Below are 21,115 nucleotides of genomic sequence, written 5' to 3'. Positions count from 1 at the left end.
GCTTTGCTCCCCTCTTCCTGTTGTCCTGTCTGGGCCGCCAAAATTACTTCAATCTTTCACGTGCGTGCTTGCTAAGTCACTTCAGTCGTGTCTGATTCTTTGTGATGCTATGGACTGCAGCCCATCAGGCCCCTCTGTCCATAGGGATTTTCCAAGCAGGAATACTGGAGTAGGTTGTCATGCCCTCCTCCAGGGGAATCTTCCTGACCAAGGTCAGGCAGGGTCTTTACCATTTTAACCCTTTCCAAGGGGCCACCTGGGAAGCCCCAGTCTTTCACAGTTCCAATCAAATGATCACTATCCACACTGGAGGGAATCTTCTGATTTCAGCCTTCCTTCTGTTACTCAGTGCACACGGCTCACGCAAACCTACTTCCAGGACACCAAAGGAAGTAAACAACGCCTGTGACCGTGTTCAGCAGCAACGAGACTGGACTGAACTGAGAATCAGCAATAGTGAAACTTTCAAAGCACATAAACACACAGTCAAACAAGACAGCAAAACAGAAGCTGTGAACCTTAAGAGTTCAAGTGCTGAACTGGAATATCTTATAGACTGATCGGTCAGTTTCCTCACTCAATGCCCTTTGATCTCAGACATAATTTTTCTTTTCACTCTCTATTTAAGAAGAATCCAGAAGTCATCATCCTTTGATGATATGATTACATTTCACTCATATGGCTAGATATTATTCTATGTTATTATAGTAAGTATAATATTTAAGAATATAATAACATAACATTAAAATATTTAAGAATCGAATTAGATACCTCAGAAACTATGTACTATTCTCCCTATCTCTCTTACTGCCTCCTTTCATTGCTAAAGAGCAGCCACCTGGTTCAAGATTACACTGGCAAGAGTTGGTCAAAACGCTCTGTTTATTCTTTTTTTTTCCCCCAACTTTAAACTTTTAATTTTGTGTTGGGGTATAGCCAACTGACAATGTTGTGGTAAACAACAGGTAAACAGTGTTACATGAAGGCTGGATAAGGAAGGACCCTTCAGGTAAACAGTGAAGGAACACTCTGGTTAAATTACTGTAGAAAGTCTATTTTCTAATGTTTCACTTTATTAGATCTTGTTGGGGAATAAAAATTTAAACATCTTTGTACTTTCCATCACTGTTTCTTTAATTTTAACTTAAATGCATATGAGATTTGAAAAACTCATGAAAATAAAATTTAAAAAAATATTTGCACAGAAAACAATTCATGAAATAAATATACCAATTGAACTTACTTTGCTTTGCAAATATTCTTGGTATTCTACGTTATATTTCTTTAAAAGGTCCTTTTTCAATTCATCTGTCCTTGGGAATGCAATCTCCTTCAGTTTCTTTTAAAAATATATATATACACATATTGATTAGTAGAATTTTCAGTATAGTCTTTCAGATCATCAGCTGAGAAAGGAAAACAACTGGTATGTGTATTAGAAATCAAGACACAAGTAACCAAACAGGAAGGTGGAAAAATCAATATTTTCTAGGGTTCCAAAATACAACTTTTCAGTAGAGAAGAGGAAAAATTATCCCCTTTGTAAGACCTTTATTGACTCCACTGGTTAGGGAAGCATTTTGTATAGGGAGGTACCTCATTTTCGGGTAGTGGATTTGTAACTGCACATTCCATGGTATGTAAATTATATGGCATCATAGTCAAAAGGGACATTGGAGAACACGGTAAGTAGAGATCCCTAGGCTTAGTGGGACTGCAAAAAGCAGCTGAGGCACCTTTTATAAAAATATAGATCCCCAAGCCTAACCCCAGGTTTACTGAATCAACATAGTCAGAGAAAGGATTGGGATCTATATCTCAAACAACTTCTCAGTGATTCCTGCTTGATGGCATGAAAATACCATCCAAGTACCCACCCCAGCCTTAGTACAGATGAGGAAACAAAGGCTCAGAGAGATCAAAAGGCTTGTCCAGCGTCATATAACTGACTTATGGTCTCCTTATGACTAAAACCCAAAACACCTAACTCTAGCTAAGCTCTCCCATTAAAATTTCTGTGCTCTTAATTTTTTTGTCATCCATTGGTCCATTTATTCTATGAGCACAAACAGAAAATGTATATGCTTTTGCAGAATTTTTTCTCTATAAGTGAAAATAAGAATAATCCTAAATTAGAGTGGGCTTCCCTTGTAGCTCAGTCGGTAAACAATCTGCCTGCAATGCAGGAGACCTGAGCTCAATCCCTGGGCCGGGAAGATCCCCTAGAGAAGGAAATGGCGACCCCCTCCAGTATTCTTGCCTGTAAAATCCTATGGACAGAGGAGCCTGGCAGGCTGCAGTCCGTGGGGTTGCAAGAGTCGGACACGACTTAGCAACTAAACCACCACCACCAAATTAGAGTAAAAGAGTCATCTTGGCAGCCTAACACCTTGGTTTCCATCCAGAACTTTCTGACATTAAATGAACAAGAGAACTGAAGGGAAATGTTACATGAAGGCTGGATAAGGAAGGACCCTTCAGACAGTGTACAGAAATTTAACAATGAAGATGACCATTTGTGTTCTGCTTACAGGCACCCTCAGGCCTGACATAACTGGTTTTTGTAGTTTAGTTGCTAAGTGGTGTCTGACTCTTTTGTGACACCATGGAATGTAGCCCACCATGCTCCTCTGTCCATGGGATTTCCCAGGCAAGAATACTGGAGTAGGTTGCCATTTCCCTCTCCAGGGGATCTTCCTGACCCAGGGATCAAACCCACATCTCCTGCATTGCAGGTGGATTCACGACCACTGAGCCACAAGGGAATCCCGACATAACTGGCTAAGAGAGTTTTTATTCCATTATGCGGTAAAATATTTTTGGAGAGTAATTTCAAATTTCATGTTGTGACTGACTTTTTGTACATTATCTCCATCACATAAAATCAATCCAAACTACCTAAGATAAGTAAATGGAAAACATTGCTTAAATGTTATCTAAGAGGATATATTCTCAGCTAAAGATATTTGAAACTATATATGTAGCAAACATTGCTGCTAAATAAATACATTTCAACAGCCTTCCTTTTCCTTTGGAATATTTCAGGTCACTCACTAAAGACTTCATTGTCTAAGAGGTGAGTACTATAAGAAGAAAATGACTAGAACTTTGTGGCCGCCTTGATAATCAACACTGATTTTCAAATAGGTATTGAGTTGAGAATTGTATGGAATAATCAAAACCAGCCAAAATGATTGTCTTAAATAAGCATGGGGAAAGAGACAACTATTCTTTCAATCTCTGAGAGTAATCATAAAATAATTCCTTCTTCATATCGTAAGATCAAGTGCATTCTTGATTTTTTTCTTTTCTTCTCCCAGTTTTAAGTAGACATCTCACAGTAATGATGACTAAAGGTCTAAGAAGAGATTGAAATATCACAGCTAATGGAATGATTTTTTTTTTTTTTTTTGCACTGAAACTCTTGAAATGATTAGACAGAGGAGGAAAGAAAAGGGATGAATCAATAATGGATACTTGGGGAACTTGAACCTCTGGAGAGAGTTGATCACTCAATACCTTCATAATATCTTGCTTTTCGGGTACTGCACATTGCTGGTAATCCCGATGGTTGGGAAGCTTTTCTACAAATAAACTGGAGAAAGAGAAAACACATCCTTAGAGTTATATGACAGAAAAAGCTCAGTGATGGTTTCTAATATAAGAATGAACCTCCTTTTCAAAAGGACATGGTTAATGACATTTTTTATGTGTACTCGTGTCCAACTCTTTGTGACCCTATGGACTGTAATCCACCAGGCTCTTCCTTCATGGGGTTGTCCAGGCCAGAATACTGGAGTGGGTTGCCATTTTCCTTCTTATTTAACCTATATTCTTTCCATCTGCCATCAAAGGTTGGTATGAATATGATTCTGGCATTACAGAGGAGTTAAGCTCGGCAAACTAAGCACTGAGGTTAAGAGGGTTAAAGTCAGGGTGCTCCTCAACAGATCACATCACTTTAGTTTTTCTCAGATCTTGGGCACTTAACCCCACTAGAGCACCATTCTACTTGTGATAGTGCTGGCAACACTGAGTATCACGTGAAAATGTAAGAGTTCGGAAAGATGGATAAAAGACACCTTCTCACAGAACAGATTCAAAGGGCCACTGATGAACCAGCAGTGCCATGGTGTGAAAGCCACCCAGTTGTGCCCAGCTCTTTGTAATCCCATGGAATAGTCCATGGAATTCTCCAGGCCAGAATACTGGAGTGGGTAGCTGTTCCCTTCTCCAGGGGATCTTCCCAACCCAGGGATCGAACCCAGGTTTCCCACATTGCGGGAGGATTCTTTACCAGCTGAGCCACCAGGGGAGCCCGATATGGTATACATATGTGTATTAAAACCTTGTATATGAAAATTTATAACTCAGATAAATGTCAGCCAGAATACGTAACAGAATCTTACAGACCAGTACAGTAATGTTCAAAATTCTCCAGGCCAGGCTTCAGTAATACGTGAACCATGAACTTCCAGATGTTCAAGCTGGTTTTAGAAAAGGCAGAGGAACCAGAGATCAAATTGCCAACATCTGCTGGATCATCAAAAAAGCAAGAGAGTTCCAGAAAAACATTTATTTCTGCTTTACTGACTATGCCAAAGCCTTTGACTGTGTGGATCACAAGAAACTGTGGAAAATTCTGAAAGAGATGGGAATACCAGACCACCTGACCTGCCTCTTGAAAAACCTATATGCAGGTCAGGATGCAACAGTTAGAACTGGACATGGGACAGACTGGTTCCAAATAGGAAAAGGAGTACGTCAAGGCTGTATATTGTCACCTGCTTATTTAACTTATATGCAGAGTACATCATGAGAAACGCTGGGCTGGAAGAAGCACAAGCTGGAATCAAGATTGCTGGAAGAAATATCATAACCTCAGATATGCAGATGACACCACCCTTATGGCAGAAAGTGTAGAGGAACTAAAAAGCCTCTTGATGAAAGTGAAAGAGGAGAGTGAAAAAGTTGGCTTAAAGCTCAGCATTCAGAAAACTAAGATCATGGCATCTGGTCCCATCACTTCATGGGAAATAGATGGGGAAACAGTGGAAACAGTGACAGACTATTTTTGGTGGCTCCAAAATCACTGCAGATGGTGACTGCAGCCATGAAATTAAAGGACGCTTACTCCTTGGAAGGAAAGTTATGACCAATCTAGATAGTATATTCAAAAGCAGAGACATTACTTTGCCAACAAAGGTCCGTCTAGCCAAGGCTCTGGTTTTTCCAGTGGTCATGTATGGATGTGAGAGTTGGACTCTGAAGAAAGCTGAGTGCCAAGGAATGGATGCTTTTGAACTGTGGTGTTGGAGAAGACTCTTGAGAGTCCCTTGGACTGCAAGGAGATCCAACCAGTCCATTCTAAAGGAGATCAGTCCTGAGTGTTCACTGGAAGGACTGATGTTAAAGCTGAAACTCCAGTACTTTGGCCACCTGATGTGAAGAGTTGACTCATTGGAAAAGACTCTGATGCTGAGAGGGATTGGGGGCAGGAGGAGAAGGGGACAACAGAGGATGAGATGGCTGGATGGCATCACCGACTCCATGGACATGAGTTTGAACTCTGGGAGTTGGTGATGGATAAGGAGGCCTGGCGTGCTGCGATTCATGGGGTCGCAGAGTCAGACACAACTGAGTGACTGAACTGAACTGAATTAATAGTGAATTATTTTTCATCACCTTTTCAGGAACAAGGGACAGTAAAAATGAAGGGAAATCCTTACAGCAAACCAGGTTCATTGTTTCCAGGTAAAGTTAAGATTTTGCTTCCACTAGGGCATGAAATTTTGTTTTTTTTTTTCCTCTTACTGATGTATCCTCAGCCTGTAGAATAGTGTCCATCTCATCATAATAAATGCCCAATTAATATTTGTTAAATGAACAAATGGCCCTTAGAGCAAATACTAGTTTTGATTAACATAGTAGCACATTCTTCCTTCCTCTGAAATTGTTTAATTATTGATTCACCATAGACATGTTTCAATTAACTACTTAGTTTTTTATTGGCTGAGAGAGGTTAGGCTATACTGCAGTAACTGAACAACCTCCAAAGCTCAGGGTCCTAAAATAACAAATGTTTATTTCCCAGGTATGGTTGGTACCAGTACAAGCTGGGGTTTGTGAGAAGGTTCAGATACTTGGGAACCCAAGCTGATGGAGGATGGAAACCGATGGAGACCCTGGTATCTTGTAGTTACTCTGTTTGGAACATAGGTCAGGGAAAGAAAAGGGACTGGAGAATCACTAAGGACTTCTGATTGTTTCAGGTTGGAGCTGATACATATAATTTTCCTTCACATTTCATTAGGCAGAACTCCTCATATCTTCCTAACTGCAGAATGGCTAGGTCTCCTTTACAGAAATGAGAATAGGAATTTTTGACCACTAAGAATATCTACACCCATGGGTGGCTCAGATGGTAAGGTAAGGAATCAGAAGATAAGGAATCTGCCTGCGATGCAGAAGTCCTGGGTTTGATCCTTGGGTCAGGAAGATTCCCCGGAGAATGGAATGGCAATCCACTCCAGTATTCTTGCCTGGAGAATCCCATGGACAGAGGAGCCTCACAGGTTCCAGTCCATGGGGTTGCAAAGAGTTGTACATGAATGAGCAACTTTCATTTATAATTATTGATGTTCTGTTGTTTACAAATCATATACACTTACATCTCGTCTACTGAATGCATAGGCATGGTATTATAATTCTTATTTCTCAAATGAGAAAATTAAAGCTTACATAAACTACATAAGGTGTCAGTTGCCTAAGTCTCTTATATGTAGAATAAAGTCACTGATATGCAGAGATGTAGAGACCTTAGATTTTCACCTATAAGCCTTTAATTTATGTAGATGAGAAATTGAACTCGCAGCGGATAACTGAATCAATGGTCATGTCGTTAGTGCTGGGAGAGAATTCAAATATTCTGATTCCTCAGCAACTCAGAGAGATGTGTGTGCGCTCAGTCGCTCAGTCATGAACAATTCTTTGTGACCCCACGGACTGTATGTAGCCCACCAGCCTCCTCTGTCCATGGAATTTTCCAGGCAAGAATACTGGAGTGGGTTGCCGTTTCCAACTCCAGAGGATCATCCCGACCCAGGGATCGAACCCAAGTCTGTTGGGTCTCGGGCATTGGCAGGTGGGTTCTTTACCACTGGTGCCAATGAAAAGCCTTCAGATAGTATAGTGGCCCTTTACCACACTTATGTGTGTGCAAAACTCAGACGGTGAAAAAAATATTATCAATTTATAACTTACACTTCAGAAACTAAAATGGAAAATGCGTGCTATCGATGACAGTTGATAACATCCAATTTGATAGTTATTTCTTATCCTTCTGGAAAGTCTCTGATTTTTCCCAGTTAAAATGAATGTTGCCAACCATTCTCTAAATTTCCAATAAGTTAATTAACGTGAATAAAATGAAGAGATCACTTCGCATACTATACTAATTGCCTTTAATTTCACCCATGGTAGAATCATGGATGCAGCATTTAAAAGACCTTGGACTTCCCTGGTGGTGCAGTGGATAAGAATCTGCTTGTCAGTACAGGGGACACAGGTTTGATCCCTGGCCTGAGAAGATCCCATGTGCTGAGGAGCAACTAAGCCCGTGTGCCACAACTACTAAGCTAGGGCTTTATGGCCTGAGAGCATCAACTACTGAGGCCCCTGTGCTTACAGCCTGTGCTCCACAGCAAGAGACGCCCCCCAGCACCACAACTAGAGAGTAGCCCCCAGTGGCTATAATTCCCGAAAGCCTGCACAAAGCACCAAACACCCATCGCAGCCAAAACCAAGTTTAAAAAAACAGTTAATCTTTTCAACTTCTTGCATGTTCTCAGATTAAATCCCCAAGTAAATTAATACAATTAAGCAATGAGTAATTTTCAGTGGAAACAAAGATACGGGCTTCGGCTCTGATGAGATCACTTTTGGTAACAGGAGATCTTCACAATCAGTAAGATGGCAAATTGGTATAGAAAGTCCAAATCCTGTTTTTTTAGTTCAAATGAGGATACGTTATTAATCAATATCTATCTAATGTGAAGTGTGATATTTTTAATGACTATTTTGATGTTGCTACTTTCAATATATCGGAAGATCTTTTATACACAACAATTCTTACACGGCTAAATAACTGCCTTAAGAAATACTGACTGCAATGTTAAATCAGCTACTACACTCTGTCCCCCAATCAGTTCCTTCCTAGGATCGTCAATTTACCCCTTGTTTCAACCCATCAAATTAAATTGCAAGAATGTTAATGGCACGTTTCAGATGCTCTAGATGGAGCCACAATATGCTGTCTGCTCTCAAAGGCTTGCATTCTGGTGAAGGGAGAATGACAGGGAACAAGACATTTTGTGAAGAGAGAGAAGCGGGCACTCAGGTTACAGTGCTGGCCTATGGATATACATCCCTGTAGCTCACGTCATCTCTGATCTTCCACCCCTAAGCCTCAGAGACAACATTGGGACACCTTTGAGTACATGACTTGGTAACTTAAAAACCTGGCCCGCTCCTGCTTCTGGAGATTGTAAATTTGATCTGAGTATGAATACATGCCTGGCATTGAAGCTGTCTCATCAAAATAGCATGTAAATATTTGTTCCCAAAGTTCTCATTTCAAAGATCTCCAAGATAAAATACTTACGTTATAAATTTATTATAGAGGACAAACGCACTTTCCAGGTTTCCTTCTTCCAAATACACAGACGCCATCCTCTCCATTTCTACTCCGGATCTAAAGTAGCGGCGTGGAGTGATATCTTCATTGATGGTGATGTTCCCGCCCAGCTTGCTTAGGGCACGGACTCGTTCTTCTGGGGTGAGGGAGACATCCGTGTGGTCTGGCATCGCAGCTAACTTTTTCTGCAGAGCCAAATTGGAATCTCTGGTTATAAGAAGAAATGAACAGACTGGAATTATAGATGTATTTTTTGTACTAAATATCTGACATCAGTACCTAAGGAAAGTTGTTTTTTGTTTTTTTTTTTTAATGAGTTAATAACATGATAAAAGTGAGGTCTTTTTGCTTAAACATGTGGTCTACACACCAAAAAACCACATATCTGCAGGGTAAACACACCTTTTTGGACTAAGATCTCTTGTAGGTTTCAGCTACAGTTATGTGGCAGTTCCTGGGTATGTGAATGTTATAGGTCATTTTAGGTAAAATATCATTGACCATTATATCCTTATGGAAGTAAGCCAAGAGATGGATTCCTGCCAGGGCAGGGATCATATCATTACACTCGAAGGGTCTCCAAGACATGTTCTGGATCCAAAGTTACTGTATGTATTCAATTCTATTCCAAAGTACACTTGGTTTAATGAGAAGCTTTCAGGGCCTCTTTGCATCTTTACCAAGTGAATAAAACGCCACCAACAAGTCTTTTTTTTTTTTTTAATAACCCCACCAATAAGTCTTGGAGAAGCCTTTTTCAGCATATGGACACACCACCTTCCCCCTCCCACACACACTACCCCCCAGCCCCCCAACATAATTACACTGTTAATTCATTCCTAAGAAAATAATGATAATAACTGAAAAAGGATCTGTGATATTAATACATTTGTGTTTTATTAATAAAAACACATACACATTTGGAAAAACACAGAACATATAAATTCAGGATAATTATTCAATAAAAAGTACTTATGAAAGGTGAAAAAGTCAACAATTTTTTTTTCCCTGTTAAAGGCCCTATAGTACATTTCTTAGGCTCTGTGGGACACAGAGTCTGTGGCAGCTTCTCAGCTCTGCTGGTGAGGAAACAGTATAAACCCCACGTAACGAAATAATCCTGACTGTGTTCCAAGAATGCTATTATATGACCACAGATTAATGCTTCAGTGACATCAGAAAAAAAATCTAGGAAAATTAGGGCAGACTTCCAGCATTGCATGCACAAAAGTAACTTGTCCATTTTTTTACTATGCAGTCTGTGCTGAGTTATAATTATTTGTTTACAAGTATTTTTGACTCATTATAAGCTCCTTGAAGGAAAGGAATCATTTTATACTCATCTTTGTGCTCTGGAATATAGTATATTCCCTGTAACACAAATGATAACCAATAAATATATCAAATAAAGGAAGAAGACAGAAAGGTAACAATGTGATTATAATTAGACTATCTTTTCACCTGAAGAAAAAAATATTTATTTTCCATCTATGGGAATGGTGCTATTCTACTTAAGTTTAAAACTGGTTTCAGAGATAAACTGGGAAAGAGCCTAAACTCTTCATCAATCTATAATTCTTCTATAATTTTTCAAGATGAACTTCTTGGATGTAAATAAAATTTTCCAGATGACAAAGCCTTAGTGTTCATTTTTACATTGACATGTCCACTAAAATTTTATTATTTTCACATAACGTTCTAGAAAAACACACAAGGAACTCGAGGAAATGACTCCTTCTACGGAGGTGGAAATGTGACAGTCTTGACAATACAGTGTCAGAAAATAAAAAGTGCCTGCAACTCTCTGCCCCTCAAACATGCTCGCAAAAGCAACTGAGCAACTGTGAAGGACTTTTTCCACGGAGAGAGAACACTACCCTGTTTCAGAGCAAGCACTAGGCCCTCTATTTGCGTTCTGGTGCTAAGCTTTGTGTGTGTAGGGCATTCAGTATATTGCTGCCCCCAGGGCGACAAGTTTAGTGAGTAGGTTTGGGAGTGTCATCAGGAGAAGGTGGATGGTAATGACAACCTTTGTTTATCAAGCCCCAGTGATAGGCTGGTAACACTAAAACCATGGTTTCCAAAAGTAGTAAGGCAAAAGGAAAAAACTGGGCCGTGGAGATTATATAATGTCGCTCTATTCACATTCAGAGACTGATCTGGGACACACAATAAACCCATGGGGTCCCTAGGCCCCTGTTATTTCCTCTCTAGCACATTATTCCTCCTAAGATGTAGCTCAAGAAGATGTGCACTACGTTGGCTGTAAGAGGAAAAGATGAAAAGGACAAGTGTTTCAGGTATTTGCACATTTACACAAGGATCCCAAAGCCGCATCTCGGTGTTAAGCATAAAATGTTTCCTTAGCTATTACTACACAAGCTAAACCTCTAATTTTTCATCTGTGAAAACACTGAGGCACGAAACAGCCGAAGTACCTGTTACAGTGTCATCTCTGACATTACAAATTCTCTCTGGTGTCATGCTAAAGAACTACACTCCTGGAACCAAACCAGAGAATTAAAATTTCATGCTTTCATGGAAAAAGAAAAAGAATTATTTTTAATTCTAACAAAGATGGTTTTATTAGTCACTTCCTCAAAGGAGAGGACCACACAGATGGATGAAAACAGCAAGTGTTTAACTTCTTGAAGTCACTGTGACTCATTTCACATTTGGCGTGTTTCTGTTCTTCTTTCTGGGTTTTCGAACCACATGTAAAATATCAGTTGGTGCCACCTACCAGGGAGTTCACAGTTAATGGCTGATCCATGCTGTCCTGTCTACAAGATGACAACGTTTACTGTTTCTTCTTAATCACTTCATCTGTTTCAAAGACAAAAAAAAGCAGAGCTAGGGTTATTTCTTGAGAACTCAAGTCTCATATCCCAAAACCCAGGGTCATTTCTGCCTGAGAAAAAATATGAACCAATCGCAATGTTATATAATCTGAGACTCCTGGAAATTTCTTTTTGAAAATACGAAACTGCAGGTGGTTATAAGTTTTCTTAAAGCAGACTTTGAAAAGAGGAGGTATGAAGAGATTTAATTATTGCCTAGTACCCAGTAAGAATCTGCTGGGTGTTATCTTTCTTAGAACACCATGCAAGGTTATAAAGTGGGTTTACTTGCTTCAAAAGGAGAAAGAAGGTCATTGTGACTGACAGCATGGACTCTTAGACCTGGAGCCAGTCTGGGCTTAACCTAAGTCTTCCTGGCTATGGTAGGTAGAATTCTAAGATGGCGCGGTGATACGCCTTGGGATCCGCAGGTTTATATAATCACCTCCCCTTGAGTGTAGAGAAGACCTGTGACTACCTTTTGACCTCAGCAAAACATGGCATAGGCGATGGGACATTACTCCCATGTTTACATCCTGTCATATGGCAAAGATGAACAGATTTTTGCAGATATATTAAGGCCCATAAACATTTGACATTAAGTTCATCAGAAGGGAGATTATCCAGAGTGGGAGATCATTCAAAGAAAAAGGCATTCTTCTGCTGACCTTGAAGACTCAGTCATCATGAGTTCCATAGCTACAGGGAGATGCTGCTGCCAAGAATGGTGTGAATAACACCAAGAAAAATGACGTGAATAATGCCAAGAATAACACCCAGCAGATTCTTACTGGGTACTAGGCAATAATTAAATCTCTTCATACCTCCTCTTTTCAAAGTCTGCTTCAAGAAACCTTATAACCACCTGCAGTTTTGTATTTTCAAAAAGAAATTTCCAGTAGTCTCAGATTATATAACTTATTGCAATCGGCTCATATTTTTTCTTAGAATAAGACCTCAAGCCTCAGATCCGATCCTAACCTTGGTCAACACCTCCATGCTGCCTCGCGAGACCTCGAGCAGTGGGCCTAGTTATGCCTAGGCTCCTTAGCCCACGAAACCGTGAGATAATAAATGTATGTTGTCTTAACACATGCAGCTTGGGGTGATTTGTAATGCAGCAATAGAAAACAGAGTACTTTATCAGGGTGACTGCAGGTAAATATATAGCTTTCTGTGCATCTGAATAAAGGGGAAAAATAATAGTACCTAAGATGTGATAAGGATTAAATGATTTAGCATACAAAGTGCTTAGAACATTTCCCAGCACACAGTCAATATCATATCAGTGTTTGCTCCTATTAGAATCTTGATTTTGCAGTTGAGAAAGCTGAGACTTCAGGATGTTAAGTGAATGTACCCAAGTTTAAATACTCACTCAATAAATGCTAGTCTCCTTCCTTCGTATGCCAGTTTAGATCAAGCACTGCATTGTCACTTCCCACTTCTAAATTTATTTTGCCTTTTCAACTCCACTAATCAATTATGTGATGTTGGACACATAACTTCTCCTCAGTTCCTCATTCATGAAATGATGGAGCTAAGCTTCTATCAAGTTAAAACCTTCTGTGATACTAGAAACTTCAGAGGTACATTATTCAATCCTTTTGTGTTATTTTCTGGCCTGAATGTAAAGCTTTCTGAGGAAAGTCACTCAGTATGTTCCAATCTCTCACCTTCATCCCCTCCAGTGATCCCTGAAGTAAACATTAAGCTGTAAACCAGTAGGCTGCAGAAATGCCCAAGAAAGAAACGACCTGCAGGAAGCACCAGTCACGGTACAGTTTTAAAATCCAAATCAATCCTGGGACCACTGAATATAAGCAATCCCATTGGGGGAATTATTACTTCTCAGGGAGAATAAGCCAGGAAAAAAAAAAAAGACATTAAAAGAGCTGGAGACAGAACAAAGAGGCTTAGGGAGAATTTGAGGCTGGGTGGAGAGAGAAGAGGACAAGAAATACTAGTTATTCATTGATTAGAGTCTCCTAAAAACAGAGAGTGAATTCTTTGAGGGCTTACTCAGTCAGATCTTTAAACAGAGCACAGATAATTTAAAAAGTTGGTAACATTAGGAAAGCAGTTCTAAAATCATATAAACCTGAGATGTTTAAAATGCAGGTTGCTGGGACTTCCCTGGTGGTCCAGGGGTTAAGACTCTGTGCTCCAGTGTAGTGGGGATGGGGGTGGGTTTGATCCTTGGTGGGGAACTGAGATCCCATATGCCAGGTGGCATGGCCAAAGAAAGTGTAAGTCGCTCAGTTGTCTCCGACCCTGTGACCCCATGGCTGTAGCCCACCAGGCTCCTCCAACCACGGGATTTTCCAGGCAAGAATACTGAAGTGGGTTGCCATTTCCTTCTCCAGGGGATCTTCCCAACTCAGGAATCAAACCTGGGTCTCCTGCACTGCAGGCAGATTCTTCACCATCTGATCCACTAGGGAACCTTCTTTGGCATGGCCAAAGAAGAAAAAATAAAGTAAATGAAATTCAGATTCCTGGAACTCAAAAGGCTTCTGGATCCATTAGTTTCAAGTCCACTGACAGGCACGGATTGTTAGGACGTGGCCCAGGTAATTCTGATTCATGAGACTTCCAAGCAATGCTTTGAAAGACGCCACATCTGAGAATGGATCAAGCAGGATTCTCAGTTTCAAGCAAAGAACACACAGAATGATAATGGAAGGAATGGAAGGATCACAAATTTCCAAGAGGGCCAGAGAAACTGGGCTTGGAGGCTACATATCTGGGAACATCACCCCAAATCACACAGCAGCTGTGGCCCGCTGCCTGTCGCTGACGGGTAGGGCAGCCAGCAGCTTCCACTGCCAACACCAGCTGCTGTCCTGGAAACCACCTGGGGGAGCGGCCACACACTTTCTCATGTCACTGGTTTCTATTTCAAAATATGAGATGGAAGTGCATCTGACCGGCAGAACCTAGGTCACATGCCTGCAGCCAGGCTGCGAAGGGGGTTGAGGGTGCAAATATCTAGTGCTTTACTCCTCCATAGGAGGCGAAGTAGGATCTGCCAAGTGCAAAAAGGTAGATACAGAGCTGGGTGGCCAAAAGCAATGATAAGCATGCACAGAAGTCAAAGCTTTCCACAAGGAGCTTCTAGATATATAAAGTGTTTAATTCAATACATCTGAAACACCAGAATTTACTGAATTGCTATAGATGAAAACCAATAGTTAAACCTCTCTTTACTCCACAGAAACAAATCTTTTCAGGGTTCTTAGTCATCTTTAAGAGTGCAAAGGGGTCCCAAGAACAACAACAACAAAAAATTGAAAACCAGCTGCTCTAGACCTTTTATGCAAACAAAGAAACAAACAAACAAAAAAAACAAACCTCACCAAGCTACTTTGGTTTAACCAGAAATACAGTGGGCTATAAGAATCTAAAAGATGAAAAAATTGTTGTCAAGGATCACCTTCTGGGGCCTCCTTGGTGGCTCAGTGGTAGAGAATCTGCCTGCCAGTGTTGAAGACAGGTTTGATCCCTGGTCCTGGAAGATTTCACCGACAGTGAAGTGACTGAGCCCCTGCACCACAACTACTGAACCTGTGCTCTAGCGTCTGGGAGCTGCAATTACTGAGCCCATGTACTGCGGCTGCTGAAGCCCTGGCACCCTGAAACCCGTGCTCTGCCACAAGAGAAGCCACTGCAATGAGAAGCCCGCTCATGACAACTGGGGAGTAGCCCCTGCTCGCTGCAACTCGAGAAAACTCCGTGCAGCAGCAGCAAAGACCCAGCATAGCCAAAAATAAAAACATAAATAGAACTTTTTTAAAAAGGATCACCTTCCATTTGTACCACTGAAGTCTTACTAAAATAATTAGAAAATTGAGGACATAAAAAGAGATACCTTACCTCAGATAACCCAGTACCCACAAGAGCAAATGTGATGGATGGCTATATAATCTGCAATACCCATTCTCTTTTTCTACTATAAAAATGTAACTTTTTTATAGCCACCGGGGCAAAAACCTACACTTCTTGGCTTTCTTGGAATCAGATGTGGCCATGTTACCAAGTTCTGGCCAACAGGGTGTGAACACAAGTCCTGTGATCAAAGTCTGGATCCTGCCTTTAAAGAAAGGGTCACGGCCTTCACCCATCCCCCCCTTCCCTTCCCACCGGCTGGAATGCTAACCTGCAGCTGAGCCATCTTTGGCCTATGAGAATGAGCCTTCGCGAATCGAGAAGAGGACCACTCTAGTTTGCTTACACTCAGACCATTATGACAAAAATAAGTTTCTGTCTTACCTAATACTTTGTTTAGATCTGTATACTGACAAACGCAGTAAGTTTAACCTAAAAAGGGTAGTTCAGTATAACCCAAGGAGACTACTGCCATTACTGCAAAGAATGTACCTCCTCCATCACCCTTCCCAGCCCTGGTGTCAGCACTCTGCCTGTCCTGCCTTCACACCTTTGCTCCAGGTACCAGAAGCCACAAAAAAACCACTCCTTCCCTCTTTCCTCCCCGCAGCACACCTAAATCCCGCCCATCCTCTAAGATCCACTTATCATCTAAAAGTTGCAGACTGCTTCTGAATTGATACTGTGTTATCCTTCAAACTAGCAGATATTATAAGCAAAGCCCAAAGGCAACATATGGTGGTGATAAATATTTAATTTTGTTGTCACAGTAAATTTAGAAATTCTAATTTAGTTATCAACATTTAAAAACTGAGAGATTTCATATAAAAATTCAGATTAAAGCTTCTCTTAAAAAAAAAATCAGAGAATCTGGCTCCACTGAGCTTGATACTTGGAATACTTATTTGTTATTATTTGTCTTCTATCCTGAGTTTCTGACAGTGCTTCCTACATAATAAGGTCTATATATACACTCACAGAAACATATATGTATATACACACACACACGCGTGCGTGCTCAGTTGCTTCAGTCATGTCCAACTCTTTGGGACCCCGTGAACTATAGCCTGCCAGGCTCCTCTGTCCATTGGATTCTCCAGGCAAGATTACTGGAATGGGCTGTCAAGCCCTCCTACAGAGAATCTTCCCCACCCAGATATTGAATCTGCATCTCCTGGACTGCAGGTGGATTCTTTATCCACTAAGCCACCCGGGAAGCCCTACACACACACACACACACACACACACACACACACACACACACACTCCACTTTGAAGCCAAAAAGAAGCAGGGGCTTGAAGGAGATGAGGATCAGGAAAGAGCCAGTGCAGATGCCCTAAAGCGGCAATGCGTCTTTTTGTGTGTTTGAGAAAAAGCAAGAGGAGCAGGGTGAACGGAGAGGAGAGTGGTGGGACATGAAACATGCGAGGCAAGAAAAGTAAGAGGTCACCACAAAGTCACCAAACAGACTTTCACTTTTACTCAGAGTTAAATGGGGAACTATTTAGGGCTATGGGCAAATGAGGGACATCTATGGCAGTGTAATTTAAAAAGTGACCGTGGGGTGTGCTATTGAAAATGGACTATGGGCAGCAAGGGAAGGGGGGAGAGGTGATGGCGCCTTGCTGACTGCAGTGGATCAAGCCAATTTGATGTCTAGTATTTCCTCCATTTCCAGCGGAAGGAAAGACAAATTAGGTGCCATAATAATAAGCAAATGGTCCTTAAATGAAGGAAGTAATCCACGTAACATCAACGACAGGAGAGCTGGCACGATGCTAGAAACGCTGTCTTCTCCAGATCCTCACACGTCAGCACTTATCACGGGAGGACAGACTGAAGGTGACTTCGAGTGCTAGAGATAAGATAAACCGTGCAGTTTGGAGGATCAGAAATATACAGAAACAGGACACCCCAGAGGATGCCCAAGGCACAGGGAAAGGATTCGACATCATACACAAATAAAGTCCCCTTTCAAAGTGGAGGCTCTGGGACTTCCTGGCGGTCCAGTGGCTAAGAATCTGCACTCCCAAAGCAGGGGGCCTGGGTTAGATCCCTGAGTGGGAAACTAGGATGGTTCTGTAACTAAGACTCAGCACAGGCTAAATAAATTTTTTTTTTTTTTTAAGTGGAGCCTGCAGGAGCACATAGTGCAAAGACAGCCTTTGGCTGCAGCTTGGGTGTGAGGCCCAACTTCATTATCCACTTGCTAGTCATCCTCATTGGACCCTCCCAGGCTCACTTCTCATTCACAGCCGGGCTCCTCACCACTCCATCAGCTCAGAGTGGTCTGTGCTGTGCTCTACTTAGTTGCCCAGTTGTGTCTGACTCTTTGTGACCCCATGGACTGTAGCCACCAGGCTCCTCTGTCCATGGGGATTCTCCAGGCAAGAATACTGGAGTGGGTTGCCATTCCCTCCTCTATACCCTTCCTAACCCAGGGATCGAACCAGGTCTCCCACATTGCAGGCAGATTCTTTACCATCTGAGCCACCAGGGAAGCCCAAGAATACTGGCATGGGCAGCCTATCCCTTCTCCAGGGGATCTTCCTGACCCAGGAATCAAACTAGAGTCTCCTATATTGCAGGTGGACTCTTTACCAGCTGAGCTACCAGGGAAACCCTCAGAGTGGTCTACAACTGAACCAGAAACATTCATCAGGAATGCCTGATTTAATCTCAACCTGCTCCCTACTCTCTGCTCCCAGAAGAGCCCATATTCCTGAAGCTTGATAACATCTAAACTACAGCCTTGCGATACATTTAGCCTGTAAGATACCTCCAGAAAGTTCTTTTTTGTTTTAGAGCTCCTCTTTTCTTGCCTTTATCTCTGGACTGTAGGTTCCAAAGACACAACCATATCTCCTCTTTGAATGGACCTTTTAAAGAGTAAAGAGTCCTCTCTCTGTTCATCCTCACATACAACACTGTGGGGGAATCAGGCACAGAAGGGGTTTCGGGACCATATATTTACAGTGAGCACACGGAGACCAACCCCAGTACCCGTGGAACAGCTAACAGGTAGCTGCAGGAACCATCTGAGCAACTCCTGACTCTGCCCAGAGGAGGTGGGGCAAAAATCAAATCTCAGCCAAGAGTGGCCTGGGAGGGGGCACAACCCTCTCCAAACTGATACAGCTTTGACGTTTACTCTCTCTATGCCCTCAAGGTATTACACCCAACACCAGGATCCTTCTGGGTTCAGGGTCCCACCTGGATGTCTGTGTGTCTCAACTGCCCCCAAGGAAATGAAGCAGCTCTATAATCTTGCACTTTATAGCCAGGAGCAAGTAACGTCAAGAAAAAGAGGAAAATGTCCGACTGGTTAACACAGTGTTTCTTTTGTGACCTTTTGAGCCTTAATTTTTAATTCCCTTAATTTTCCTTCTTTTTCTTACTGTGTGTGTGTGTGTGTGTGTGTGTGTGTGTGTGTGTGTGTGTGTGTAAGCTCAGAATCCTAACTTCCTTGCACACACAGAACCAGATTTTCCAGAATACAAAGTATAGAATACAGACCAACCAGGCAGTGAACAGTCTCCTTAGAGAGGGGGCACACAAGACAGCCAGTGAGACCTTGGCGCAAACACGTCATTGGCTCCCTGGCACTCCCTTCAGACTGACCGCTGCACAGAACTGGATAAGCAGGTGTAGGCTGCTGGCAGGCGAGAGGCCAGAACACCTCACGCATGTACCAGGGCCTCATTTCTGATTGGTCACTCCAGCAGCCTTTCTTCTCCCCACTGGGTTATAGTTCATGTTTTCCAGGAAGAAAAGGGTGCAGCTCACAGCTGGAGATAAAGGAAATGATCATAACGCAGGCCGTGGGCTGCAGCGACCCAATCTGATTTAGATAAAAGGAAGCAAAGGGTCGCTCCCATGCCTTTAATGACAGATGCAGAAAGATGGAGCTCCTGAGTCACACATTTACAGATTGGGACCTGCTTCAGGAAAAGAAAAAAAAAAAAAATGACCTAAGCCCATTCTTGCTATTTGGAAGGATTCAGACATTAAAACCCAAGATTATTTTTTTATACTTGAAAGATTATTTCTATGTAATATTTATAAATCAGAAATCTGCTGTGACCCAGAGGATATCTTATTTGTATTAAAATATTGGTAAGATAAATGTGAAATTTGATCCAAATATGAGAACTAGCTTTTATTGATTTTTTTATATGCTTGTTAAGTACTACATGCGAGTACTCATTGGGGATCAGGTGTTTGTCTCCTATCTCCAGGAGGATGTTGTGTTAGTCACTCAGCCGTGTCTGACGCTTTGCAACCCCATGGACTGTAGCCTGCCAGGCTCCTCTGTCCAAGGAATTCTCCAGACAAGAATACTGGAGTGGATAGCTGTCCCCCAACCCAGAGATCAAACCCAGGTCTCCTGCATTTCAGGCAGACTCTTTACCATCTGAGCCACCAGGGGAACCCATCCTCAGAAGGATATCCAAAGGTAAACACACCTTGGCAGTGTGGCTTAGATTAGATCAATCGGCAGGAATGCAGTTGCTTCAGTTAAATAAATCACCACACCCAACATATGTTTTAAATTACCCTGAGGTAAATCTAGGCCACTCTGAGTGCAATCAAGTCGCACTTTGGGCCATAAGAGAATTATTTCTCATAGTGCACTACAATGTTCGTTCTGACACCAGGGTGAAGTCGCTGCATAGTCTTAACCCAACAGTTCAGGCTTTGGGGCCATATACCTGTAGGAGATTCCAGCTTCTACCACTTGTGAGACAGCAGTGCAATGGTGTCTTATTTAACTTTTTTGTGCACTTTATCTTCATCTATTAAATGGAGAGAAATAACAGTTTTCCAGAAGAACTGGAATGGAAATTTATTTAAAGAAACACACAAACAAAATTCTATTATAGTTCCTGGCACACAGTAGGAAGATAAAAAAAAAAATCAGCCCCTTTTCACATCGAACGGTTAGGAAAGTAAAGTGATACAGACTTCTATTGTAGATATCAGAAATGACTAATGTCTAACTACCTGCTTTGTTGCACTTAGCTTTTTGCCAGACACTGTCAGTTGTCTATCCAACAGCTGCCCACTCTTCCACCCCTCACCATTCTTCCTGCCAGCAGGGCCCAATCTCACTAGAGATACTCACTTTTCCAGCCTCCTTGGCACTCAGGACTCGACTAGCTGACAGTTGACCAAATCTTGGACAAAGGGACAAAAAGGAAGCAATTTGTTGGGAGGACTCTGAGAGACTTTCATCTCCTATACAACTAGACTGCAGAATATGTGCCTTTTCATCAGCTGGACATGTGTCTTCATGTAAAACTTGAAATGCACCAGCCTTCTTGCAACCCAGATGGGTCAAGCCTAAGAGGCAGCTGGTGTGCGGAGGATGGCAGCGGTGGAGGGTGGAGGAAGCCTGGCTCCTTGCAGATACTGCTGAGCTGCTAAAGTTATCTTGAAACCATTCTTCTCTGAACTGTTATTGTGTAAGACACAAGTACCATTGTCTAAGGCACTCTTAGGATTCCATAATCTGCTGCCTAATTGATACAGGGCTACTCTGGCAATACAGGGAAATCCTGGTATTTACCGATGTGAATCCAGTGGTGAAAGTGGTGATTCTGAATATCAATAAGACAAAGAAGGAGAAGAATTTTGTGAGATTTACCTGTCGAAGTAAATATTTCTAAGACAATATTATATTTTTCTTTG

General features: G+C 41.7%; 1 protein-coding gene across 11 annotated transcripts in view; it reads right to left on the bottom strand.

Annotated features, from left to right (window-relative positions):
• The window catches only part of STAMBPL1 (STAM binding protein like 1), a 51,121-nt gene that overhangs the window by 11,585 nt on the left and 18,421 nt on the right, over nucleotides 1-21,115 (bottom strand). For 7 of the 11 annotated variants that reach the window (XM_027960215.3, XM_042239091.2, XM_042239092.1 and 4 more), the window contains 4 exons: nucleotides 11,439-11,521; nucleotides 8,663-8,880; nucleotides 3,520-3,595; nucleotides 1,244-1,339 (listed from right to left, as the gene is read on the bottom strand). In XM_027960215.3, the coding sequence (XP_027816016.1) occupies nucleotides 1,244-1,339; nucleotides 3,520-3,595; nucleotides 8,663-8,880; nucleotides 11,439-11,468 (420 nt within the window). In that variant the 5' untranslated portion in view covers nucleotides 11,469-11,521. Of the gene's footprint in view, nucleotides 1-1,243; nucleotides 1,340-3,519; nucleotides 3,596-8,662; nucleotides 8,903-11,438; nucleotides 11,522-20,136; nucleotides 20,216-21,115 lie in introns of those variants that run through there. The other 4 variants (XM_042239095.2, XM_042239096.1, XM_042239097.2 and 1 more) reach the window with 2 other exon arrangements.

Source organism: Ovis aries, chromosome 22 (genome assembly GCF_016772045.2).
Source record: "Ovis aries strain OAR_USU_Benz2616 breed Rambouillet chromosome 22, ARS-UI_Ramb_v3.0, whole genome shotgun sequence".
Lineage (NCBI taxonomy): Eukaryota > Metazoa > Chordata > Mammalia > Artiodactyla > Bovidae > Ovis > Ovis aries.
This window is presented reverse-complemented; position numbering and strand designations above follow the sequence as displayed.